At 63.2% G+C, this 25825-nt stretch overlaps 4 protein-coding genes across 5 annotated transcripts in view; 2 read left to right on the top strand and 2 right to left on the bottom strand.

Moving 5' to 3' along the window:
- Positions 1 to 25825, top strand: part of INCA1 (inhibitor of CDK, cyclin A1 interacting protein 1) — a 222711-nt gene that overhangs the window by 124464 nt on the left and 72422 nt on the right. The gene's annotated exons all lie outside the window — the stretch shown is intronic.
- PCOLCE (procollagen C-endopeptidase enhancer) lies at positions 8410 to 17620 on the bottom strand. The gene is made up of 9 exons (XM_063137539.1): positions 17508 to 17620; positions 15462 to 15570; positions 13865 to 14126; positions 11670 to 11794; positions 11288 to 11424; positions 10465 to 10766; positions 10100 to 10174; positions 9681 to 9851; positions 8410 to 8873 (listed from the first exon to the last, which is right to left on the bottom strand). Exons 1-9 carry the CDS (start codon positions 17603 to 17605, stop codon positions 8716 to 8718), a joined length of 1437 nt encoding a protein of 478 aa, XP_062993609.1. The 5' UTR covers positions 17606 to 17620; the 3' UTR covers positions 8410 to 8715.
- On the top strand, positions 17819 to 21909 carry MOSPD3 (motile sperm domain containing 3). The gene is made up of 4 exons (XM_063137238.1): positions 17819 to 17869; positions 18936 to 19185; positions 21096 to 21263; positions 21506 to 21909. Exons 1-4 carry the CDS (start codon positions 17819 to 17821, stop codon positions 21556 to 21558), a joined length of 522 nt encoding a protein of 173 aa, XP_062993308.1. The 3' UTR covers positions 21559 to 21909.
- KIF1C (kinesin family member 1C) overlaps positions 23933 to 25825 on the bottom strand; it is a 43463-nt gene continuing 41570 nt past the window's right edge. For both annotated transcript variants that reach the window (XM_063137532.1, XM_063137533.1), the window contains exon 22: positions 23933 to 24676. In XM_063137532.1, coding sequence (XP_062993602.1) covers positions 23948 to 24676 — 729 coding nt within the window. In that variant the 3' untranslated portion in view covers positions 23933 to 23947. The remainder of the gene's footprint in view (positions 24677 to 25825) is intronic.

The following is a 25825-nucleotide window of genomic DNA, read 5'->3' as shown; positions in this document are numbered from 1 at the left end:
TCGGGGAGTGGGGGCTACGTGCTCTTGAGATTCCCCTGCGCCAGCAAGGGACTGCCTGGGCGACATAAGACCATCAGAAAAGCCCTGAGGCTGGATCAGGCCCAGCGAGGGGAGAGGCTGTGCCTCCCCAGCGCATCTTCCTTTAGAAAATAGGCACCGAAACCTGGATCTGAGGGTGTGGGGTGGGGGAGGCAAGTGGGTTGAGAAAGTGGAGGCCAGGCTGTTTGTGGGGGGGACAGGAGGCCTCGCTGCTTCTCACCCCCCACCCCCTGCTGCCACCTCCAAGCCAAAGCGATGGTCCTGGAGGCTGTTTGCTTCCCTGCCGCCGTTTGCTTCCCTGCCACACAGCACTGCAGTGCCCAGCCCCGTTTCAGTATTACTTGGAGGGTGGTGGGCTGGAGGGGGGGAGAGAAGGAAAGAGGCCCTCCTAGTCTGAACTCCGCACGCTCTCCCCCCACCCTTTTCATGTTGCAGAGCAACTGCCCCACTGGAAGAAGCAGAAGTTTCCACTCGAGCTATTTTTACTGCTGTTCCCCTTCGCCACCAGGCCCAATGCCCCTATTTTTGTGCATTGAACGCAACAACTCTCCCTCCCCCCCCCCCCCGCCCATAAATATATTTAGGCCCAGCGCAAACTGTTCTGAGGCTGTGAGCCTGGGAATTGGGCTGGAGGGTTCCTTCGGGAGGGGACGGACACCTGCTCAAGGCAGACAGGCCCAGGCCAGGCCTGGCCGGGGGAAGCGGCGAAGCGCTCGGAGGGGTGTTTTAAAATCTGCCGGACGGGACGGAGCCTGGGCAGAGGAGGGCTGATTGCTGGGGTAAAGGCCCAAAGCCGGGCATGCCTAGGTGCAGGGGGGGGGGGCACCACCACTTTTGGTCCGGGGGCTGGATTCCCGCCACCCCTGGACCAATCTGGTGGGCCAGATGACGTCACGGGGCGAGGCCTCCTCCTCCCCCCACCCCGCTGCCAGCTGTGCCGGGCTGCCCTCTCTGGCGCTGTGTGTCCTGGTCGGGTGGGTGCAGCAGGGGCTCAGCCAGAAGTCCTGCAAGCCACGTCCAGGTCATAGAATCCTAGAACAGCAGAGTCGGAATGGGCCCACAAGGCCATCCAGTCCAACCCCCTGCTCCGTGCAGGAATCCACCCTCAAGCATCCCTGACAGAGGGTTGTCCAGCTGCCTCTTGAATGCTGCCTCTGGCTTCTTGTTCCTGTGCCATGGACCTAAAGTGGTGCTGGGGAATCCCCACTGTCTCTCCGTCTCTGAGGGGATCCCCTTTCACCCCCCTTGGCCTCAGGAGACGAGGCTAGGGGAAGGCCAGGGCCCTGGAAGGTGCTCAGCCCTTGGTGAGCCAGAATCTGTGGGCCCACTGTGCAGGCCAGAGGCTGCCCTCCCCTGCCAAAGCGCAGAGACCAATCCGATTCTGGCTTCCAAAAGGAACAGGAGCTCAGGCCCGGAGGTGGCCGCCTACAAACCCGGCCAGAGCACGGCTCCTTCCCTAGTGACCCAAGGAATGCAGGCACCAAGACCCCTTGTTCAACGCCCCCACCCCACCCCACAGAGAATCCCAGCCTCCTGGCTCCCAAGAGCCTTGCCCACCCTGCATGGACGGATGCAATGTCACTGCCTGCCACCACTCCCAGCAAGAATGGAAATTGTCGCCCGGGGCCTTCCCCGTTCCAGGCCAGAGATTTGCCTACGGGGAAAATAAAGGCAGCCGCCCACAATCTCAGCCATTCCATCCACTCCCTGCTTAAGTTGTATTTGCACAGCTAGCTCAGAGATCCCAGCTATCGGCTCTAGTCACATCCCTGGGGAGCTGGGGGCGGGGGGAGCCTGTCATCCCCTAGAGCCACATTTGGGGTTCCAATCACATCCTCCTTTTATTTCAAGCATCTCCTCCACGACCCCACGGTCCCACCCGCCCCAACAAAGTTAAATCCGGTGTGCTGTTTAAGCACGGTCTGCTTGTTTTTAAATGTGTGTCACATCCAGAGTGCCCGGTGCCTCCTCGGTGCAAGCCCACGCAGATCCGGAGCCCGGCCGGCCACCGTCTCGGTGCCTCAGTCCCCTTTCCAGGCTTTGCTCTGCTGGTGGCAGGCGTAAGCTCTGAGCCCGAACCAGCCCACGATGCTGGCGAGCAGCGTCAGTAAGAGCAGCATCACGCCAAAGGTGGAGAGGAAGGTGGGGGCCCTGGGCAGACGGGGGAGCCCTGCTCCCAACTCCCGGATCTCCCCTCGGATCATGAAGAGCTCGTCCAAGATGCTCATGAAGGTGCAGCAGTGGAACCACTGGTGGCTGTGGCCCCAGATGTCGAACTTCCCCGGGCTGAAGCGTTCGGGGATCTTGCTGACGTTGAAGATCCCCGAGGCCAGGAGCCAGAAGCAGTGGCGCAGGAAGAAGCGGGCCGTCCCGTGCCCACCCCCAGCCCGCCACAGCTTGCGGAAGACCGGGATGGAGACCACCACAAAGGGCAGCAGGAAGACCAGCGTGCGGATGAGGTAGCGGTAGCGTGGCCATTGGTGGCGGGTGCTGCAGCAGGCCAGCGTGCAGAAGAGGGCAATGAGGCAAGCCGTGGGCACGTACAGGGCCTCGAACCACGCGCCTAGCTGGGCGCCCGCCGCAGCCAGCCAGCCCTCGCCCTCCCCGCCGCCAGGCCAAAGGCCTGAGGAGAGGTTGCCGGAGGGGCCCGGGGCTGGCAGCAGCGGCGGAGACGAAGGGGCCCCTCTGGGGTGGATGTAGTAGAAGTAGGCCAGGGAGGAGCCCACCGTGTAGGCGCTGATGGTGCCGTAGTCGATGTAGAAGCAGATCTCCCGGATCACCAGCGACATGGAGTTGAAGAGGTGCGCCATGCTGCTCGCCACCAGCAGGCCGCAGACGCCCAGGAAGTAGCTCCAGAGAGGGTAGTAGAAGGGGTCCAGCAGCCCCCGGGGCCCCCGGCCCTCATCCCAGAACTGCTCCAGGAAGTGGAAGGCGAAGACGAAGACGGCCAGGAAGTGGGTCCAGAAGTTGCCCGTCTCGTTGGTGGGCCGGAAGGCCGAGAGCAGGCACTGGGCAAAGGTGTAGCCCGGGCAGCGGTAACCGCTCAGGATGAAGCTTTCGGTCATGCTGGGCGGCACCTCAGTGGCGCGCAGGAGCAGCCCGCCCGCCTCGCGGGGCGCCAGGCGCGTCTTGCCCCCCACCCCCATGCAGCCCCCGCCACTTCGCCCCCTCTGCTCTGTCCCCTGCCCTGGTGGGGCGGGAGGGAGGGTGGGGGAGCTCCGCCTGCCCCAGGCCCAAGAGCCGGCCAGCTGCTGCTGGGGCTGGCGGGATGGACCCCGGAGCGGGGAGAGGTCCCGGGGCCACGAGCGCCTCGATCCTCGCTCGGCAAGGAGGGGGGGGCGTGCAGGAGGGGGAAGCAGCCCCAGGAGACCAGCTTGCAGAGGCGGCGCCTGCTCTCTTGCTGGGGGGCGGGGGGGAGAGGGGGCGGCCGTGGAAAGACTAAGCCGGCGATGCTGCTGCTGCTGCTTCAGCGGTTGCCATGGAAAACCGGCCTCCCTTCGCCCGTCCGTCTGCCCGGGTGGGGGTTGGGGGAGCCAAATAATTGTGGGCGGGCGGGGGGGGCTAGAAGAGGGGGAAGGGCTTTCAATTGGGGGGAGGTTTGCCGAGAAAGCGGGGATGCGCCCGGGGGCGCTCAGAGGTGGCGCAGCCGCATCGCCTCTTCGCGGGGGGGGGGGCGGCTTGGAGGTGCCGCTCCCCTCCTGCGGGTCGGATGCGAGCCCCTCCCGCTGAAATCACGGGTGGGGGGAGAGCAGGAGCCCTTCTCCGATTGGGGTGGAGCGGGGGGGGGGGTCGGATGACAGCTTGCAGCCGGGGAGGCGGCGGGGCCCGGCCGGGCAGCGGGTACCTTGCGCGGTGCTGCGTGCGTCGCCTCCTGCCGCGGCCGCGCGACCCTGAGCGGTGCGGGGAGCCGCGGGTGTCCTTCCCGGGTTCCGCAGCAGGGACGGCCGCCAGGCAAGGCTTCCTTCTGGCGGAGCCGGCCGGCCAGCCGGGGAGGCCCCGCCTGCTGGCCCGCCCGCCTTCCAGCCGGTGGCGGCGGCGGCTGCTCCTGCCGCTGCCCGGGTCCAAGCCCCGCCCCACGGAGGAGGGGAGGGGGTCGCAGCCGCCAAAAGACGCCGCCCGCCGCCGCAGCAGCAGGTGACTGGGGCGGCCTCCGCGGCGTCGAGCGTCCCGAGCGCAGAGCCCAGCTGCTTTGCGTCTGGAACACGGCGGGGAGGGAGGGAGGGTTGGTCCGCGGGGCACGAGCTGGAATCGAGGCAGCACCTTTTGGGCCACAGGCGGAGGGGTGGTTGGGTCGGGGGTTGCCCAGCCGTGCAGGGGTGGGTTGAAGAGGGCATCGGTCCAGAACTGGTTCTAAAGAAACCGACAGGAGTTATAATGCGGGGGGGGTGAGCGGCAGAGCTCCCCGCCCCGCCGCGAAGGAAACAGCCTTCCCTGGGCTGGGGGTCCTGCAGAGACGAGGCCAGGGCGCACGCACGCACACGCGCACACACGCACGTGTCTGGCCTCAGGCCTGGCTGGGCGCCGGGCGGCTCCAGGGCAGCCGAGGGGCTGCGGGCCTCGCCAGGCCGCGGGCGGGACCCCTTGGGCGGCGGCCGCCGGTCGGGCGGGTTCGCCCAGCCCCTCCCCGGCCGCAGGGGAGGCCGGCGGGACCCCAGCCCAGGCGGCCCCTTTCGTCCCGCGTCCTGCCCCTCGGGTGGCCGCGCAGGTGCCCCCAGGGCCAGGCCGCGGGCGCCCCGGCCCCCTCCCGCGCGCGTCCCCGGCAGCGGGTGGGCCAGGCGGGCGGCCTCGGAGCCAGCAGGCCCAGAAGCCCCTTCGAAAGGGGCTTTGGCGAAGCCCCTTTCGAAGCCCTCGCGCCGGGCGAAGGCCGCGCTGCGTGCCGGAGGGCCCCTTCTGCCTGGCCTGAATCTCCCGCCCTTCGCAGCCACGGCGCGGCCTGTGGGGGAGAAGCAAGCACCCCTCTCCGCCTGGCGCCACGCCACGCCACGCCACGCCACGCGCCCTTCCGAAGGCCTCCCTCGCGCCGCTCCCCTTCCCCACGCTAAACTGCAACCCCGCAAACCTTTCCCCGTAAGGGAGCGGCGCCGCCCCGCTGCGCGCCTTAGCTGCGCTTTCCTGCACCTTTCCCAGCTCTGCGATGTCGCTCCTTCGGCGCAGGGACACAGGTGGCCGCACTGCAGACTTGGAGAGGGGCAGAATGCTACTGGCAGTTTTATCCTGGCAGTTCTTTTTTCCAATAATGCCTACTGTGGAATTTGCCGTCTCCCCGCCCCACCCCCCCACCCCCATTGCAGCCCTACACAGGGTTGGCCTTTCCCTTGAGCTGCCCACCACAACCCCGAGCTCTCTACATGTGGAAAAGAAGCTACGCTTAGGGACACGATGGATAGTTTTCTAAGAAGATTAGCAATTTCACACGAACACAGACTGGACCTGGTGATTTGTTTGCTTTCAATTTGTAAATAAAGTTAAGACCTTCCCTTGTCGCCACTCTTTGCCTCAGTTCCTCAGACGCCCTTCCAGGCACCGGTATCTGCCCTACATCTTCTGCAGTGAAGACCGACCGATGAGAAGAATTCATTCAGCTTCTCGGCAATCTCCTTATCCCCCTTCATTACTCCTTTCATTCAGCGGTCCAACGCCTTCCCCAGCTGGAGAACCCCAACCAATGCAGGCTGCTGGCGAGGGCACAGAAGCCTGCTGTTTGGCTGTGAAGGTTTGAGCAGTTTTCTGCACTTCTTCATGACTTCAGTTTAAAACAAAAATGAGCAAAATTGGGCAGGTAGATCTCGCGTAATAAGCCTCACCCTGTTGAAGTCTTATATAAGAAGAGACGCTCCTGAGAACCCTTTTTTGCACCCATTACTGCCTGCCTGCATTTCCTTCATGCTCCTTTTGGCAAGCCTTCCATTTTCCGACAGAAGCCCCCCCCCCCCCTTTCGCCAATTGCTGCTCTGGCTCTGCTCATCCACCAGGCGACCCTCTGGGTTCAGTGCGCTTTTCCCCAGCCTGTGTGTTGCCTCAGTCGTGTGTGTGTGGATGCACCACTGATCCTGGCCAGGCCCAAGCCGAGACAGCAGCGCAGAACCCCCCCTCCAGCCTCCACACCCCAATTTTCTTCAACGCCTCCCCCCACCCGGAACAATTCTGGGGCAGCTCAGGTGCCTCCCCCTTTGGGGGAGGGGGGCAAAGATGGTCCAAACTGCCGCCACCACGTAGAGCAGGGACACAATGTGAGAGCAGAAGGAACGAGCCCTCAGTTGTGAAACACCCCTCCCCTCCCCTCCCCACCCCCTCCCCTCCTGCCACCCAGCAGTTCCAGCAATGCTACTCCTGCTCAGCAGGAATAGAGCCTCCAGGATCAGAAAGTGTCTACCCATTGTTGATGAGAGGAGGGCTCTTGCCATTGTGTCCTGCTTGTGGGCTTTTGGGATACTGTGAGACTGCAGGAGGGCTTGGTGCCCCCACTTTGGCCCGATGCAGCTACCTTGGCTTCCCCCCAGACACATGGGCCCATCTTGGCCTGCCCCACAGCGTGATTCCCACCCACCCCCACCCCCACCCCCGTTGCTAGCCTCAGGAGCCAGGTTTTCACCCCCACCCTTCCTTCCGAGTATTTTTAGATCTATCCCCCTCTGGGAATTTTGGGGCCAGCAGAAGAAAAGAACGGTCCGGTCTCCTGCAGAGGGACGGGGCCACCTGCTCCTCCCAGCCCTGGCTCAGGGCCTGGCTTGGGGGTCGCTTCAGGACAACAGCTGGGGCTGCATGCAAGTGGGAGGGCCAAACTGGACAGCCACCTCCCCCCATGGACCTTTCTTCCACCCAAGGTTATCTCGTCCCGCAGTCCCACCTGCTGCCACAAGGAGGCGGCCAGGACCCGCGTTCCAGTCTTGCGCCATCTGACAGAAAGGCCGGGGTGGGGGTGGGGGTGCAGGGTCTGGGCGGGCCAGGGCTCCTGGGGTCATCAGGAGGGGCATCTAAGGCAGCTTCCCCCAACCTGGAGGGGAAGCGGCAGCACGACCCTGGCCAGGGAGCAAGAGCTGGAGCAAGCCGGCCGAGAGCCCAGACGCCTTTGCAGCAAAGCCTGGAGGCGGAAGGAAACGTGTCCTGTGCCACGGATTAGCTGGCGAGGAATGGGAAAGGGAGGGAGGGAGGCCGGCCGTGAGGCTGGAGCAGCCCAGCTGTCCCCCCCCCCCCCCGGACCAGCCTCTGCAGGAGGTCCTGCGCAGGGGAGCTGAGCCCTCCCCCGTTGCCCCCGCGGTCTGAGCGATGTGGCAGGCCGCGCGGCCTCCCCTTGGCCGGCTCTGAGCTGCGTGGGAGGAAATTCAATCTGCTCTTTCGCCTGGAAAGCAGAAAACTCCCGGAATTGCTGCTGGAAATGCGGAGGAGCGGCTGGCCGGGCGGGCCGCTCAGTGCGCCTCCAAGCCGTCTTCCCAGGCCTGGCTGTGTCCAAAGGGAGGGGGAGGCGGACCTGTGCGCCAGGCCCCGAACTCAGGCGGCAGGCGGAGCGCGGACGAGCGCAAGCCAAGCGCCCTCCCGGGGCTTCACGGTTCACCTTGTCTCGGGAGGAAACGGCACGGAAGGCGCATCTGCTCCCGGGGGAGGGCCCCACAAGAAGCCGCAGCCAAGCCAAGGATCTCCGCACGCACGAGGGCCGAGAGGCTGCTTCCGAGCCGCTGCCGACGTGGACGCAAGTCCGCCTCTGCAGCAATTGCGCAAGTGGGCTTGCAGGAGACGCGGCTGCCTCGCACCAGCCCGAGTCCCACAGCAAGTAGGTGAGGGGCGAGGGCCTGCTGAGGCAGGGAGCGCTCCGTTTTGAAGGGGAAATGGTTATCCCTGTGCCGTAGCCCATGGGAGAAGGCAGGCTGCAAAGCCTAGAAGAGCTGGTGTGCCCTGGGCTTGGCAGAGAAGAGCTGCCGCTCACCCCCCCCCCCTTCGCCAGACAGAGAGAGGCTCCCGCGCTAGAGGTGAGCCTGCCTCCCCCCCAGAGCAGAGCCAGAGGCCTTTGCTTCATGGCAGCAACGGAGGCTGTGGACTAGGAGCCCTTTTAACTTGTCTTCAGCCTGGGAGCCTCCCTTGAGAACGGCTATTCCAAGCGCAGGACTGCCGGCATCGGGGCCACCTCTTGTAACCCGGGCGCAGGAGGGCACCAAAACGCAGGAGGCGCCCGGAATAGCCCTGCGTGGCCGGCGTGCCCTTGCACGAGCACCTGGCAGGGAGCGCTTGGGTGTGCTCTGCAGGTGGGCAAAGCAGGAACAGGGCAACAGGGCCTGCCTGGCACCAGGCGCCGGAGGGCGGATCCGACACTCCCTGCGAGCGCAGAGAGCAGAGCAGAGCAGGAGCGGGCCACTGTCCAAGGAGGGGCAGGCACGAGTGTGTAAAAATACCTTTAAGAGAGCTGAGCAGGCGTGAACAAGCATGCAGAGACTTGTGTGTAAATGCTCACAGTCACACACACAGGAGCACCGGGAGCCCACGGGCAACCTCCCCCCTCCCCCGCCACGCGTCATCAGTTATGCTGAGCCAGGCTGGGCTTCCTGTGGGTGCCAGGTGGGTGCCGCCACCCCCCGTGGCTGGACGAGGCATCGCCGAGGGCTTCTGTCCGTAAAATGAGCAGAGAGGTGAGGTGGGCTGGGAGGAAACACCCCCCCCCATGAACCCCCCCCTCCCCAGGCGGGCTCAGGTCCTGTTCCTGGCAGCCGGTGCGGTGCAGGGCCGTTTGCTGAAGTTGGTGAGGATCTGGTGCTGCTGCGGTCGGAAGGGCACCACGAAGCTGTTGGGGGGCAGCTGCCCTGCGCCGCCCGCCCCCACCTTGCCCATGAAGACGTAGCTGGCACCTGCAAGGCAAGCAAGGAGGGGGCGGAGTTGAGAGGCAGCCACAGGGGCGGGGGGGGGGAGCGCGAGGGAGGGGCCGTTTCGGGGCTCTCTGCACAGTGGGGGAGCCTGGGGGTCTACATGTGGTGGGGGGCAACAGGGGAAATGCCCCCCGTGGCTGGCCCAGGCGCCACTGGACATGCCGGAGTCTGTGGCCATGCCAACGAGAACGGGTGCTCTCAGATAGGATGAACTACAACACCCATCATATGCAGCCAGCAGGGATTATGGGAGTTGTAGTCCAGCATCTACAGGCAGCACCTGTAGGTATGCTTTCTTCCCTGGCAACCCAAGGGCCTGCTGAAGTTGACCTGGCCCTTTGGACTCTGCACAGGCTCAGGAGCCCCCTCCCCTCACTCTAGGGCAGTACTTCTGCCACCTGTCACCTGACCCCAATGGTGCCCCCACAAAAAAGGTCCTGCCCTGCCCATCAACCCCACCCCCCTGGTATTTGGGCAACCCTCTGGCCCATGTGCCTCTTCCTGGCCAGCGTTTTAAGCTCCTCCATCCTGATCAGAGCCCTTTCCTTGCTCACAGCCGTCCACCCCCCACCCCTGGGAAATTCCTGCTCCTACTGTCTTTTGGGTTGGGGGGGGAAACAGACCACCATCCTGGTCTCAGCAGTCTTGGGCGCATCAGACCTCAACAGCAGGGAATGATGGGAATTGCAGTCCAACGCATCCAGAGGGCACCAGTTTGGGGAAGGGTGCCCTACAAGAATGTCTCTGCCCCCCCCCCAGTGTGCCCAGTGCTCCCCCGGCATTGCTCACCTTTCTTGACGATGGGGCACTGCCTGCACAGCACGTCCAGGCGGAGCGTGGCCCCACTCCCTGCTGCCGGGAGGTCCAGGGCGCCGGCCTTGTACGTGTTCATGAGCGTCACTGTGGCGGTGACCCTGTTCCCGGCCCCTCGCACGACTGTTTTCACCGTGCCCGTGATCACTGCAAATGGGGCGTGGGAGGGAGGGTGAGAGGATGCGGGGAGGGGGGGTCTGCTTTTCAGGCAGAAGGGGGGACGCACCCCAGTGACATTCTGGGCCCGCCCCCTGTCCCCCGCCCCCCACTGGGCCCAGCTTCCTAAGGCCCAGTTTGGCTCCCAGAACTGCGCTCCACGCAGGGATCACGGGGCTTGAGCCACAACTCCGTTCCCCCTCCTCCCTCCCTTGCAGGACGTCTCCTGGGAGGCTCACCAAAATCACTGCTGCAGAAATTGCTCTGGAGCGTCCCCGTCCGGCGACAGCGCTGTGGGCACACCGGGGCCTCACCTGGGGGAGAAGAAAGGCCGGGAGGTGGGAGGTCAGGGCAAAAGGCACGGTTGCCCCCCCCCCGCAACACCAGATTGCTAGTATGAGGGGGGCTGGGAAGGCTTTGCCTCCAAATCCCAGGGAACAGCACTTTACACATGCTTAGGAGCACTCTTTACCTGTAAGGCACCCCTCAGTCCCTCTGGCATTCAGGACACCTCCCAGGACAGAGGGCCTGGTGGCCAAAGGGAAGCCTCGACTGCCCCCCCACATCTCCCCCCCCCACAACCTCTTCCACCGGACCCTCTTGCCTGTGCTGCTGGCTGTGGGTCTTTCAGCACTGGGCTGAGGCTTGGGGGTTGGCTTGGGCCCTCGGGCGGGCTTGGCGGGGCCGGCCGGTTTGCCAGCAGGCCGGGGCTTTGGCACAGCCGGTTTTTTGCCTGGCGTCGCAGGCCTGGAGCCGGGGAAGATGGGCCCGGTGGGCTGGGGGCTGCCTTGATCCACCAGTTCGTTGCGGTCCTTCACCACGTAAGAGGCCGAGAAGCCGTCTGCCGTCACACTGAGATCCGAGACAAACTGGACCAGCAGCTCATTCCCATCTGAGTAGACCAGGCTGGTGGGGGGGCAAGAAGGGGAGGAATGAGAGGAGCTGAGCGCTCTCCCCCGAGGACCCCCCCCCCATGTTGCACATCTAAACTGGTTTGAGCACTGTAGCTTCTTCCTGATGAGCTCTGGGCATGGAATACACACATTAACTCCTAAGGGCTTCCCCTGAGGAGCCCTGGTCAAAAAGAGGGTCTTATTTGTGTGAAATAATAAATGGCAAGAAGCTTTGCAAAATCTCAGCTGTTTTGTTAACAGAGCTCCTTGCAAAACCTCACCCGCTCCACGTGTTCGTAGTGCAGATGAGCTAAGCGACTCCAGAGCTTAATGTTTTTTATTTTAGCTGACAAGTGGAAATTCAGCTGGAAATTAACGTGCCCCGATTTTCTGGGCTGAAATTCGACGGTGGGCAGAGATGGGGAAAGTTCCGCATCAGAGAGGGAGCCGCTCTCAGCCTAACTGCCCGGGTCTTCTCAGAACCGGCAGAATGGAGGCCCGGCCCTGGAGCGCCTGGCGAAAGTGCGGCCCTACCTGGGCGATTTGTCCCCGCAGAACTTGCCGACGCGCCTGGAGTCGTCCCGGTCGCCCCCGTTGAAGACGGCCACGTAGTCGTAGCGGCAGTACGTGTCCGGCTCCACGTCAAACTTCCCGAAGGTCAGCGCAATCACCTGGGCCAGCAGGAAGGGGGGGTCACGCTCACGCCCGCCCCTGCTCCGCCGGGCCTGGCTTACCCACCAGACTCAGGGAAGAGAACGGAGGGCGCCCCTCGCCCCATTCAAAAGCAGGAAGGGAACCGCCTGGAACAGGATGGGGGATGGCCAGCCAGGTGCGGAGGCCGGCTTGGGAGTCAGGACGGGTGCTGGGAACCAGGCTCTCCCCCTGCCCCTCATCCACACACCCCCGGCAACCATACCTTGTCCCTCGGGGCAATGATATGCCAGGAGCAGCTGATGCCTGGCGGGTAGTCCCTCTCGGGCCAGTTGGGGGTCTTGAGGGTGCCCTGCGGCTTCTCGAGTTTCCCCCCACAGAACTGGTGGTCTGCAAAGGAGAGGACACGGCCGCGGGGCTCAGAGAGGCCACCAGGCCAGGGAGAGAGGACCCACTCCCCGCAAGAGAAGCAGCAGCGGCAAAGGGAGAGGCATCTCAGAGCCCAGAGCAGCAGGCCCAGACACTCAGGGCAGGAGGCAGGTCTGGGTTGGAAGCCACACGGTGCCTCTTTCTCCCCCCCCACCCCCCACCCCCGGGCCTTCTGGCCAAGGGTGGGGCAGCAAGGGGACTCTGTGCTTCGGCACAAGCTTCTGAAGATGCTGCCCCGCAGCACAGGTGCTCAAGGCCTGGCCTAGTGGGGAAAGGGCTTCCCGTGGGCAACTGCCCCAGGCAGAAATTGGTGGAGGCAAACTCCCCTCCTCCACGAGGCAGCCCAGGAGTCCTTGCTCCCCCACCCCCAGGCAAGCCCCCCATGGCTGCAGCCCCCCCACCCACCCACAGCACTTGCATGCAGAAGGTGCTCAGATCTCAGCTTCTTCTAAACCAGGGCAGAAACCCTCACTAGCCACGCGCACCAGTCCACCACCATTGCTGCCACGTGCCCTCGGCACGCCCCCAGGCACACCTGGTCGCAGGTAAGCTGCTTTCGCTCCTGTGCCTTCTTGCACGCCAGCCTCTCATCCCATGGGGCGGAGAGCCCAAGTCCAGCGCCCCCTAACAAAGGCTGCCGGGCCCGGGCCCGCCCCGTGCTCAGCCAGCCTCTGGGCTACCAGGAGCGGCGTCCCAAGGGCACAGCTGGAGGGAGGCTGCAGCAGTGGGGGGGGGGGCAATGGCGTCCGATGGTCTAAGCCCTTGTTTGCTCTGCAAACAGCCAGAGGGGTGTGGAGGAGCGGCTGGGCAGAGAGAGGGAGGGAGGCCCCCCCAAGGGGAGCAGAACAGCAAAACAGCAATTTCGGAGACCGCAGAACTCTGGCTAATGACCGGTTGCGGAAGAGCCAGGAATGGAGCGGAAACAAAAAGCCACACACTGTCCAGATTTGTGGGGGGGAGGGGAGGGGGGAGGGAGAGAAAGGCAGGCTTGGAAAGAAAAGGCTGGGGTGGGGGGGTGGGCAATATGGATGGGCAGCCCCTTCCCATCCCCTTTTCAGCCCTGCCTTACAGCCCCTCCTGAGCACAGAGGTTCCCCCCCCCCCGGTTCTAGCCCCAGCCCCCCTTCCAAAGAAGACAAGTCGTGGGCCCCCCTTTAGACACCCCCGGGAGGCACCGTAGCTGCAGCTGAGACAGCTGGGGAGGGGGGGACCCCCGGGCCTGATACTCACCATCCCAATACTCCCTTGGCTCCCAGAACCCCCAGGAGTCTATATGATTGGCATCCCATTTTCGCCGTCCCTTTGGGCGGCCTAGAAAAAGGTCCTGTAGTTGGGATTGGGGCCAGTGGAGGAGGCGTGAGGTGAGGAGGGAAAGGGTGTCTGCTTGCACACAAACACCCTCTCCCTCTTGCTCTTGGCATTAGTGGGGGGGGGCAGAACACAGCACCTAGTTAATGAAAGGATGCTTCCCGCCCCCCACAACGCTTCACACACTTCCCTACAAAGTGGGGCTGAAAGACAGAGATTTTACACAAACGCTCTGCATATACACATAGAAACAGCGACCGTTCTCATCATGGGATTTATAAGGCCAAGGAAGAGAAAGGTGGGGAAGGGGAAACAGCCCCCCCCTCTGAAGAACGGAGCTCCACTGTTCCTTGGGCTGGGAGGAACCGGGGGTTGCAGGCCCCTCGGGCCCCCAGGCCCCCGCCCCGCCACTCAAGGCCTGACGTGGGACTCCGCCACCTCTCTCTGCTTCCTCCACCACAGTCTTTTTATTCGGGGCCTGGGGGCGGAGGGTGTCAGGAGACGCCCACACCACCCACTCAGGCTCCACATGTTCCAGCCCCGAAATCCCCCCAGGCAAACTGACCCAGTCGTGAACACCCACCATCCCCCCCCCCCCCAAGCGTCCCCTCTGTACTTGGCAGACAGTCGCGGGTAATTTGCCAGAACTGTGGGCAAGACGCCGGTCCAGAGGGCGCGCCGCTACCCGGGCCAGAGGCCTCCGGAGGCGAGCCGGGTCCCTTACCGTCGACGTGGGGGAGGCCGCCGCTGAACCAGACGAGGAAGCCCCGCCCGCCGGTGCCCTCGTCCGACACCAGCCGCAGCATCATCCGGTTGCTGGTGGAGAGGATGGCGCCGGGGCGGAAGGTGCCGCAGAAGCGGCCCAGGCGCTGGGACTCCATGGCCGCGTGCCCGTTGTACACGTCCAGGTGGTCGTAGCGGCAAACGGGATCTGGCTCCAGGTCAAAAACCCGGAAGGACAACATGACCACCTGGCCTTCTGGCACCTGGCGGACGGAGGGAAGAGGCAGTCAGAGGCACGGGGGACGGGCAGGTGGGAGAGCGTGGAACGCAGCCTGGGTGAGGGGCTCGAGAGACACGGGGACAGCATCAGACAAAGGCCCCCAAGGAACGGAGGCCGGCCCTGAGTCCCAGGCATGGCCAGGGGGCTCCCCTGCTCCCCCCTTGCTCCCCCGGACTCATCTCTGCTCCCATTTTACTTTTAAAAGACAACAACCCAGAACCCTGATCACTGCCACCCTCCATTCCACATCTTTAGGGTGGATTCTGTCGAGGAAATGTGTGAATGGGCTGTTTTATCTGTGCCCACCCTGTTTTGATGTAAGCCCTTTCTATTAGAAATTGTTCTATAGCAATTTGACCCAAACTGTAGCTGAAAATATATTGAGCAACACTTGCTCAACCAACAAGAAGTGTTGACACATTAGTCGGAGTGTGAGCCTCCCAGCGAGGACAGAAAGAGTAGTGACCACAAAGGAACAGATGTTCCAGGATTGCAATACCCATCTATGTGTTGTTTTTCTAGTCTTAGAATTATCTGCACTCTGCACATGCATAAATGCCTTGTCTATCATTAGTTACTGTATTGCAAAACTGTATTATGATTGGTTTATTATATGAGGGAGTTCTGTTGTTGCTTCTGAGGATGTGACCCTATAAGTATCTGAGCTTTGCCTGCAACTAGTGGGCAGTCCTTCAGAGCCTCCACGGTTTGCCACCTTGCAGCACTGCAGGCTGCTCGTCATAAAACTTTTCCAAGAAGAGAGAAATGGTGTCTTGAGAGTCTTTGACCGCCACTCAGTGAACTAAGGCAACCTTCCTTTCAGATTCCTCCACAATTCCTGCATTGAGCAGAGGGTTGGACTCGATGGCCTTGTAGGCCCCTTCCAACCCTGCTATTCTATGATTCTGTGATCTGCAAAGGAGAGGCCTACTCTGCGGTGGCGCCTGAACTGGAAGATGCTCTCTCCCGTCCCGTCCCCCGTCCCCCGCAACTCCTGGGAGATTGGCCTGGTGGCAATGCTGGACTCCATTTGATCTCCACTGGAATTTTAAAACAAACTTCCAAAACCATACTATTTTTATATTTAAGTTCGCATCTTCTTAGCTGCTTGAAATAGTTTTATGCCTCTCCAGTTCTTCATGGCGAAGTTTTAGGTTGCTTTTACTGTGCTTATCTTGTATTGCTTTGGGCGGGGCGTTGTTTTATGTACACTGCCCTGAAATCCTTCCAGGGAGGAAGGCCCGAAATAAATGTATCTTGGGGCAGGAGGCCGAAACCCCGGCCCCTCTCGTGAGCCCTGTGGAAAGGGGGCCGTTACCGTGATGGTCCAGGTGCAGGTCTTGCTGGGCGGGTAGTTGCTGGGGAAACCCTCGCTGGCGATGTAGCCCGTGTCTCCTGTGTAGTCGCCCCCGCATAGGAAGACAGGCCTGAGGAGGGAGAGCAACACAGAGAGGTAAAAGCCACCGGGGGACTCCTCAGATGTCGCCAAGCCTCTGGGGGGTCAAGAGGAGAACCCCAAAACTTCCCCCGAAGAGGAAAGGAACTGGAGGAGCAGAGGGCAGACATGAGAGCACTCTTCAAATACTTGAAGGGTTGTCACACAGAGGAGGGCCAGGATCTCTTCTCGATCCTCCCAGAGTGCAGGACACAGAATAATGGGCTCAAGTTAAAGGAAGCCAGATTCCAGCTGGATATCAGGAAAAACTTCCTGACTGTTAGAGCAGTACGACAATGGAACCAGTGACCTAGGGAGGTGGTGGGCTCTCCCACACTAGAGGCCTTCAATAGGCAGCTGGACAAGCATCTGTCTGGGATGCTTTAGGGTGGATTCCTGCATTGAGCAGGGGGTTGGACTCGATGACCTTGTAGGCCCCTTCCAACTCTGCTATTCTTTGATTCTATGAAGCGGCGGAGAGGATGCTTTGCTCCATGGAGACGCCGAGAGCTGAGCAAACGACCGTCACGGGGAGCTCAGACAGAGGGTCCTGGGCTGAGGGATACCTGGGGACCAGGCTGGATTAAGACCCGCTGAGGCCAAGTCAAGATTCAGAGGCCCCAGACTGTGAAAATAAGGAGAGGAAAAGTGTGCTACATTGTAACAGAAGGGGTCAATGGAAGGGTACCCCCAGGACACCGCCCAGCGTTAGGTGGCGCTGGTAGTTAAACTGTGTTAAATAGCCTTCTCTCAAGATGTGTGTAAAAGCACTAATAAAGTAAGTGGTTTTGAACTTCTTCGGAGCTGGTTCTAGACTGCACTTATTGCCTCCAATACTAAATGCTGTGTTGCCACACTTTCTCTATAAAAGGCAACTGTGCTGTACGTGTGAACAGATTTTCCTAAATCTGGCACTGCCTGAAGAAGGCTATGAACAGCTACTAGTCATGATGGCTGTACAACTTCCTTTCCCCAACCCGGTGCCCTCCAGATGTGTTAGATTGCAACTCCCATCGTTCCTGGCTGGAGGGAGCAACTGTGCTCATACTCTCCTCATGGGCTTTTCCCCACAGGGCATCTGGCTGGCCACAGCATGGATAAGATGCTGGGCTCCAGAGGCCCCCTTGGGTTTGATCCAGCACAACTTTTCTGAAGGTCTTAGATGGTCCAGTATCAGCCTGTCCCGGGGCGTGGCTCCTGTTTTACATGCAGGAGGCCCGGGGTGGGGTGGAGTTCAGCCTCTGACAGCACCTCCAGGTCAGGCTAGGAAAGCCTCCCAGGCAACACTGGGAGAGATGGATGGGGCTCCATCCCTTGAATGCCGCTTCTGATGTCTCTTCAAGGTTGAGAAGCAGCCGCTGAAAACCAGGACAGCGTGAGCCCCCACCCCCGCCCCAGTCCCTGATTGAGAGCTTCCTGCTTGCCCCCCCCCCCCTCGCGCCCTGCTCCCAGTAGCTCTCTTGACACCCCGTCCAAGAATTCTGGGAATCCGCTTGGCTCATCCCGGCTCCTGGCAGCCAGAGCAGCCGCCTCTGCCTAAATCCTTCCAGATGTGCGTGAGGAGTGCGCGGTGGCGGGCCAAGGCTGGAGCAGCAGAAGTCGCCCCCCGCGCACCTTCTGCCAGGAGCAACACGAGGCAGCTATGTCCGCAGCCCCCCACCCCACCCCGTGGGGCCGTCGGCCGAGGGCAGCAGAGCTGTGAAGTGTGACGAGGGGGCGGCGTGTGCCAGGGGCAATCCGTGGCCGAGGGGGGCACCACTGGGGAGCAGCCAGCGGAACAGCCCCGTGAGGCATGGGGGGGACGGGAGGAGGGCAGAGGAGACGGCAGGTTTGGGGAGACAGAGGGCAGCGCTGGCGGGGGGGGGGGGGCGGCGGCCGCCAGAACGTGGGGGCGACGGGTTGGCGAGGCAGCCGGGGCGCGGGGCTCACCTGGTGTGGTTGGTGGCGGGGGCGGCCGAGGGGCTCTGGGCTCCACCGAGTTGCAGCAGCAGCGAGAGCAGCAGCAGCGGCACGAGAGCGGGCTCCATCTGGGCGCTTCCCTGAGCTGGCTGGGGCTGAGGGAGCCTGGACGGGACGGACGGCGGACTGGGCGCTGCTGCTCCGCTCCGCGCCCTTAAGAGCGGCAGGATGGCGGGGGGCGGGCGCAGGGAGGGGACGTGGCCGCCAAGGGGGCCGGGCCGGGCCGGGCCGGGCCGGGCAGGCAGGCAGGCTGGCTGCCAGCGAGGGCCCCGCCGCGGCCCATGGACGGCTCGGCAGCGAGAGCCGGAGCGCCCGGCTGCGCGCAGAGGAAGGTAGACGGGGCGGGACAGAGCGCGTCCAAGCATGTGCAGAGTGCTTTGGGCCTCCGCTACCGGCTCGATCCTGGGGCCGCTTCTTGGCCTCCGCGGGATCGAGCCCTTCTTCCGGGGGGGGGAGCAAAGGGGGCTCCCCCCCTCTCGGCCGCTGGAGGGATCGGGCCCTCGTGCCTCCACCGCAGCGCCCTTCGGAAGGGTGGGACTACAACTCCCACGAAGCCTTGCCGGCTGGGGATGCTGGGAGTTGTAGTCCGGATAGGGAGGGAGGCCCTCCCCGCTCTGTCCCTTCCTCCCCTCCCTCCCCCGTCCTGGATGCGCTCTTGATGAATGAGCGCCGGAACGCCCCCCCCCCCAACTCCGAGGAGCGCGGTGGGCGTGGCGGAACGGGGAAGCCCCTCCCAGGGCGTGACGCGGCCAGGGGCTCTGACCAACCAGGTCTCGCCTGGCGGGGGGCGCGGCCTAGTGCAGAACGGGGCGATCAATGAAGACGGGGGGTGGGACTTTGCCGAGACGCCTGTCCCACTTGGCCAATCGCGGAGCCGGGAACGGAGGTGTTGGGCCAGTAGGGCGGGGCGAGGACGCAGCTGGTGAGGAGGGGGCGGCAGGCAGGCAGGCGTGGCTTGGGGGGGTCGCGGTGCCTCCCCCTCGGCGGAGGCATCAGGCCCCGGGGGGTGGGTGAGTGGGGTGGGGTGGGGGGCTGCAGAGTGGCGCCTCCTAGCTCAGGCCTCCCAGCCCAGGCTGAGAGCGATGCGGGGAGGCGACGCACGCAGCCAGCGGCCCCCAGCCTGGACTGCGACTCCCAGCATCCCCCGCGCGCACATCTGGAGGCTGGGGAAGGCTGCGGTGCTGCCTCCCCCCCTCCACATGCCTCTGCCCCTTCACCCGAGGAGAACAGCAGGGGGAGGCCGCCTGGTGCGCCCTCCACCGCTCGCGCACCCTTGACCATTGGCCACGCCGGCTGGGGGCGATGGGGGTTGTAGTCCGAAGCACCTGGCGGCGCCCTGTGCCAGGACCTGGGGGCGGAGGTCTGCCTTGGCCTCCCCGCCCCCTCGCCCCGGGGTAGCGGCTGCCCCGCCCTCCGCTCGGGGCGTGGGCTGCCTTCCGGCCGGGAGGGGCGCGGGCGGGGCAGACCCCTGGCCCAGCCCGCGCCCACCCGCCCCCTTTCCTGCCTCCACTGGCGCAGGGCCGTTTACCAGCGAGGAGACCCGTGGCCCTGCTCCGAGGAAGCGCCCGGCCTGGCCCTGCGCAGGGAGGGCAGCTGCCGCCGCGGGCCGTCGCTCAGCATCAGGCGCGCCTTGTTCCGCTGCCCCCAGGTGAGTCGGCTGGGTGCGAAGCGTGGCAGGAGGGGAAGCAGGGGACCCCCGGGGCAGCTGGGGCGGGAGGGGAAGCGGGGGACCCCGGGGCAGCTGGGGCAGGAGGGGCAGCAGGGGATCCCCGGGGCAGCTGGGGCAGGACGCGCCCCCCGCCCCTCCGCATATTAGAAGCAGTCTCTTGCCCAACCAGCCCGTGGGGTTTGCTGGCCAGTATCGCCCCCAACACCGGGGACGGGGAGGCCTCACGGGTGGCCCTGCTGGGCCCATAGCAGCACCGTTCAGGGCCCTCAGCCGCGTCCTCCTCCTGGGCCCATTGGGCGGGGCGCTGTGGCCCTGCTCCCACTTGGGGTGGCCTCTTCTTTTCCGTGCTAGCGTTTCCTCCGGGCATTTTAAGGTCCCGGCGGGGTCATCAATGTTTAGGTCTGCTCTGCTGATGTTTTGCTGTTGCTGGACGGTGCTTTTTCTGGGTAACTTCTACAATTCCCTGGGTGACATGCAAACGAGGTCCATACAGAATTAAATCCTCGCAGGGCCCCTTTCAGGAGCTGCCTGCCTGCCTGCCTCCCCCTGCTCTCCGCCTTCCCCGCACTGCGGGTCTGTGCTTCCAAAGCGCTTCTCTCCTCTGCTGGGGAAGCCGCTGCGAGGGATTCCAGGGATTTCCACAGTAGGCTGCACTGACTGCTGCTCAGGGTTTTGGCGAGGGCATGGGGAATCTTTCTCACCCACAGATTGAACCTGGGACCTTCCACAAGCAAAGCTTTGCCACAGCCATTTTCAAATTGCATCAGCTTCTCAAAACATTTTGAAGTGGGACCCATGAGTACACGTCAGAAGAATATCCCATCAGTCGCTAACGCTGAACAAGTTCTTCATTTTGTGTTGATAATATAGGTGTAATAGCCGGCATGTATAGGCATAGAATTTAAGCATGCCACAGAGGACGGCCCTCCAGATGTTTGGGCCTATCAGATGTAGCCAATGATGGAGGATAGGAGCCACAAGCCCAAACATCCAGAGAACCACAAGTTGCCCACCTGTGGCATGGAGGGAGGGAGGCCGTGGGCTGCCCAGCAGGAATGGTCCACTGCCACCGTGGTGTAAGGAAAAAGATACCGAGGATCGTGGTGGTGAACTTCTCCTTCTGTAACCTCCCCGCGCCCCCCTCCTTGGGCATAAGCAGCATGACACGTTGCGTGGGAGGGAGCCCCCCCCCCCCGCTGCCTGCAGAGCACATCCCTCCACCTGGCTCAAGTCAAAGCTGTCCCAAGGTCCCATTGGGCAACTGCGCCCACAAGAGCACGATCCACCCACCATAGCAGTAAGGCGCTGGGGTACAACTCTCCCTGCTCCTCTATTTGGGGCACCACCCCCACCACCTATGCTACGGAAATGGAAAAAACCCTTCCTGGCTGCTCTAGGCATCAGGGCTCTATCGGCCCCTCTCGCAGTGCAGGGCACCTCCCTGATTGCCCCACGGAGAGTCCCTCTGCCCCCCCCCCCCAACCCCAGGACTCACAGGAACCGGCCCTGACGTCGAAGGCTCCATCACGGCAGACATCCCAAACATAACCACTGATGGAATCTCATCACAGGGTTTGTGGGACAGGGCTGCAATCCTGCGCCCAGTTACCTGGGAGTAAGCGCCCTTGAACTCTGTGTGGCTTGCTTCTGTCTGCAGAACTTCAGCTTGTAACCTCTCCCCCCGAGTGTTAATGAAAGCTCTTCAGTCAGCACAGAGCTTTCGTTAAATTGTCTTGTGACATTCTGGAGCTGTGCCTCCCTTGGTTTCCCCTCTGTTACAGCCCAGATCTGCCACGGCTTGCCCACGCCAGGCTCCGGCCTGAGTAGCCGCTGCCGCCCCTTTGCCCTGGCAGAGGGACCCGTCTTGCCTCTCTCCTCTCGCTCTTCAGGCCGCGGGGCTCCATCGATCCCTCCACGGCTCTTCATCCTCTACCTAGCGGTGGCTGCCGTCTGCTTGGGTCTACTCATGTTGCCGCTGCAGGGCCAGCCCAGCCCGCTGCTGCCTTCTGCCTTCCGCATCACCCTCCCCCAGAAGCTGGTGGCCGCTTACGTCCTCGGTAAGGACTCTTCCGTGGAATAGGACTGGGAAAAGCAGGCCATGGCCAGGATGGGAAAGGCCTGCACAGAGGAGCCCAGCGCTTTCATCCCTCGCCCCAGCCCTCCAAGCGCTGGGCGAGAGGCTGATCGTCCAAGAGGAAGGGGCTCACTGCACGTGGGAGGCAGGCGTGTCCCCTTCCGCCTTCTCTCTTGGGTCTAGGGAGGAGTTGATGGTTTCGCGTCTTCTTCCGGTGTCTTGCAGGCCTGCTCACGATGGTGTTCCTGCGGAGCGGAGCTCATCCCTCACCTCTCTGAAGGATCCGGGACATGCAGAGACAAATCAAGGCCAGCGGGAGGGGGCACCCCCCATGGTGCCATGGCTGCCAGGAGGGGCGAGGGAGCGTGCCCCACCTGCTCATCTCCCCAGCACCCAGGGAGGCCGGCCTCTTGCCGTGGACGTGGTGGTGTGGCGCATTTCCAGCAGCAGCCACTTCTTGCGCTCCCTCCGCCCCTAGCTGGGTCTGGGGGCCAGCAGCGTAGAGGAGGGGTGGGTTTCAAGCTGCCCCACGCCTGGGCCCCCAGGATCTCCACTCCACCCCTTTCCAGCCTGGAGAGCTTCTCATCAAATCGAAATAAAAGCCAACCAGTAAAACCACAGCAGTGGAGGTCAGCACCTCTGTCTCGTCCCAGCCGCGTCCCTCCGCCGTGGGGCTGGAGCAGAAGCAGCAGCCGCGGGGCACCAGGAACAAAAAACACACAGCGGGGGCCAAGAGAAACAGCCGTTTGCGTCACGGAGAAGGCCAGGCCGGGGGCCTTCCTCGCACGCAGGCCCAAGGCAGCTCCACGGTGCTGAAGGCAGCCTTGTCTGCAACCCCCCCCCCCGGCTCCCTGGTCAGCCCTCTGCCCCCCCCCCCCGCGTGTGCCGTGAAGAAAGAGGACCCAGCGGAGAACTCTGGCGGTCTTGCCACCTTTATTGAACAGGATTATGGTAGAGATTCTTCGGCCAGGGGTGGCGCAGGAGACAAGCTCAGCCACGGGCGCCCACCCCACCCCAGCCCTGCCCCAGAAGTATTTCCCACAAGCCTCCCATGGAAAGGCTCCCACAAGCACAAGGGGGGGAATAAAAACCTGGGAGACACCTCAAAAAGCAAGATTCGGAAGGGGTACGGCTGACTGCAATGGCTGTGGCTCTCTCAGAAACGCTCATCACGGGGGTGGGGGGGGTGACAGCAGGTGCCCCATGGGGGGGGGCAGGCAGGCCCTGCTGAAGTGAGCGTGGCTAAAGAAAGGGGAGTCTGGGGTGGGGTGGGGGCTTTGGCATGAATTCAGCCCAGTCCATCAACCCCTCTGGCAGGGTCACAGGGAGGGTGTTTTTGAGGGATGGTGAAGATCTTGCCCCAAACCATAGGGATGGAAGACCCTCCTCTCTCCACCCCACACAATGAAGGACGCACAGGCATCCTCCTGGCCTGCCCCACTGAACCCTGGAGGCGTAGCAGCGGAAGCAGCCCTCTCCACTTCCTAGAGGGGCTGTGATCTCCCCCTCCCCCACCCCAAAGAGTTTTGGAAGACAGACTGAGAGCTAACCGGTCTTGGGCTACGGCAGGGAGGGGTGTTTCCTGCCCCCCTTTCCTGTCCTTTGAGGCTGCAGGAGAACAGGGAATACTTGGGGTGGGGGTGGGTGATTTGGGGCACCCCCTGTGCCCCCAGCCCAGCCCCCGAGAGCTGCAGGGATCGTTTCTGCCCCATAAACTCCCACTTAACAGTGGAGTGCCGGCAGGCCCAGAGAAAACACATCCCACATCTGCCACTCCATCTACCGCACAAAGCAAGCCCTCAGCGCCATGGGGGGGGGGGGACAAAAGTGTGCAAGTGGCTCTCCACGACAACCAGGGATGCCCTAGGGTGGCAGTCCCCATGGGAGCAAGGAAGGAAGGAAGAGGAGCAGCCTCCACGGCAGCCTAGCCCAGCCTGATGCCTCGCTGCGGGCTGTTGGGAGTTGTAGTCCCAACACATCTGGGGGCCAGGCAAGGCTGCCCCTAGGGGAAAGGAGGCAGCGGGTGGGGTGGGCTGCCTGTCCTGCCTGCCCCACCCATGGGAGAGGGGGATGACCGGGGGGGGGGCTTCACCCCCTCTGCGCAATTCCTTCTAATCACAGAATCCTAGAATAGTAGAGTTGGAAGGGGCCTGTGAGGCCATCGAGTCCAACCCCCTGCTCAGTGCACCTTCCCTCCGCATCCTCCACAGCCTCCCGGCTTCCCAACAACCGCTTCGTGCAAATCCTACCCAGCTCACTCTCCCCATCACAGACATCACCTGCTTCGCTTCTTTCTCACCTCATTGCAATAACGCCGCCTCTCCTTCGCGCCACCCGCCCGGTCGCCCATCCCTCCAAGGCCTCCCCCAAATTCGCTCCCATAAAAACGTACCCCGGTTTCTTTGGATTTGCCCCCAAAAGCCCCCTGCTCCAAGCAGCCGTTGCCGACTCATCCCATACGCCCCCCCCCAAGTCACACTGCAACAAGCACACAGCCCAGCGGCCCCGTCCTCTGGTTTCACTGCCCCCCACGCGGCAACCTCTGGGTCACGCAGTGTTCTGCCGCTCGGTGCGCAGTGACGAGGCCACGGGCAAGTCAGTGGCGCCCCGTGACCACGACGGCGCTGATCTCGGAGTGGGGAGCGCACGAGCAGCCCCGTCCGGCGGTCACACGGCGCTCTCACGCTGGAGGTTGGGGGCTGACCGCTGCCGGCGCATGCGGGGCGGGGCGGGGCTGTCGGGGTTGCTGGGCCGGTGCTGCGGGTACGGCTGGTGCTGACGGGGGTAGTAGTTGCGCTTGCGGGCCTGGTAGTGTTCTTGGGCCTGGCCCCGGCGGCCCCGCGGCGGTGGCGGCCCCCCCTCCCTCTGCTGCTGACCCCCCTCCAGGGAGTTACGCCGGGCCGAGTGAGCGGCCTGCCTATGCTGGGGGGCAGGGCTGCTCCGCCGGGCCGGCCTGGGACTCGGGGGTGAGGGAGCCTCCTCTGGGGCCGCCCCCTCCTCCTCCCCAGCGCCCCCCACCATGAAAGCAGAGTTGGGCGCCCACGAGTAGCGGTGCTGAGGGTTGCTCTTGAAGGGGAAGCGCAGCTTGCAGTCCTGGGGGGGGATGAATTTGCCCGGGGCGCCGTGGGGCTGGCCGCGGCGCAAGGTCTTCGTCAGCTGCTGCTGCTGCAGGTTCTGGAGGCGGGCCTGCTCCTGCCGCAGCCAGCGGAGGCGCCCCCGGCGGAAGGCCGGGTCCTTCTCCATCAGCCGGGAGACCCGGTCGGAGCAGGACGGCCCCTCGTCCTCCTTGGGGCACAAGGCGTCCTGGCTGCCCCCTCGCTCCTTGGCTTCCCCCTCCGTGACGAGGCCTTCCGCGAAGAGCAAGGAGCCCCACTCGTTCTCCAGGTCTTCGTCTTCCTGGCAGGGGAGAAAACGGGAGGAGGGGGAGGAGGAGGAGGAGGAAGTGAGGGCCGGGGATCCCAGGGTCTGGTCCTGCCTGGGTGCCCCGCTGGCCCTCTGCCCTGCCCCCCACCAGCACCCCTCATATTCCAGAGGGTGATGGGAGAGGAAGAGCGCGTCCTCTTTCTCAGTTGGGGCCCACCTGCCTCCCCCTCCTTTCCTAATTCTGCGCCAGGGTAACGAACAAGTTCTGACTCGAGCTGCAAAATTCCGAGTAAGAGCAGGCAGTAGCAGGACAAGGGGGCTGAATGCGGGTTCAGGCGCAAAGGCCTGCAGCAGGCTCCGCGGGCACCTTGGCCATTCGTCCTCTCGGCTTCAGTTCTGCCCCGCCTGGGAAACGGGAACGATGCAGAACTCCTTGCTCTGGGGAGCAAAAGGCACTGCAGCGCAAACAGCACTCTGCACGCGGAAAGAGCCAAAGCCACAGACCTACCGGGGGGTGGGGGATACCAGGAACAGACAGAAGGGGACGAGCAGCTGCTCTGTGACTGGAATTCTAGTGTTCCGGGAGAAGGAGAATCATAGAATAGCAGAGTTGGAAGGGGCCTACGAGGCCATCCAGTCCAACCCCCTGCTCAGTGCAGGAATCCACCTTAAAGCATCCCTGACAGATGGCTGTCCAGCTGCCTCTTGAAGGCCTCTAGTGTGGGAGAGCCCACAACCTCCCTAGGGAACTGATTCCACCGTCGCACTGCTCTAACAGTCAGGAAGTTTTTTCCTGATGTCCAGCTGGAATCTGGCTCCCTCCCTCCCTGGTGGGAGAGAATTTCACGACGGAGAGAATTTCATCCCCTAACAGCGCGTGTGTCCTGCTTAAGAGAGCCACATTCAAATCCACACGGAAGCAGCTACCAGGGCAACCTTGGACCTGACCAACCTCACATGGTTGTTGTGAGGATAAAGGGTGTGTGTGTGTGGAGGGGGGGTCGATTGGAGTTTACGGCACAGGGGCTGCTCAGCCACATTGCACCGCACCCTGCAAATGTGGCAGGGTTCTTTCATGAGAGGTCAGGTTCCCAATAATTCAAACAGTCTTTAGCACACAAAAAGACAAGACGGCCCATGAAGGATCTGAAGGCTGCGTTTGGTGCTCAGCCTGCAAAAAGG

The sequence above is a fragment of the Elgaria multicarinata genome, chromosome 11 (genome assembly GCF_023053635.1).
Source record: "Elgaria multicarinata webbii isolate HBS135686 ecotype San Diego chromosome 11, rElgMul1.1.pri, whole genome shotgun sequence".
Lineage (NCBI taxonomy): Eukaryota > Metazoa > Chordata > Lepidosauria > Squamata > Anguidae > Elgaria > Elgaria multicarinata.
The sequence above is the reverse complement of the archived record's forward strand: the minus strand, read 5'-3'. Positions and strand labels throughout refer to the sequence as shown.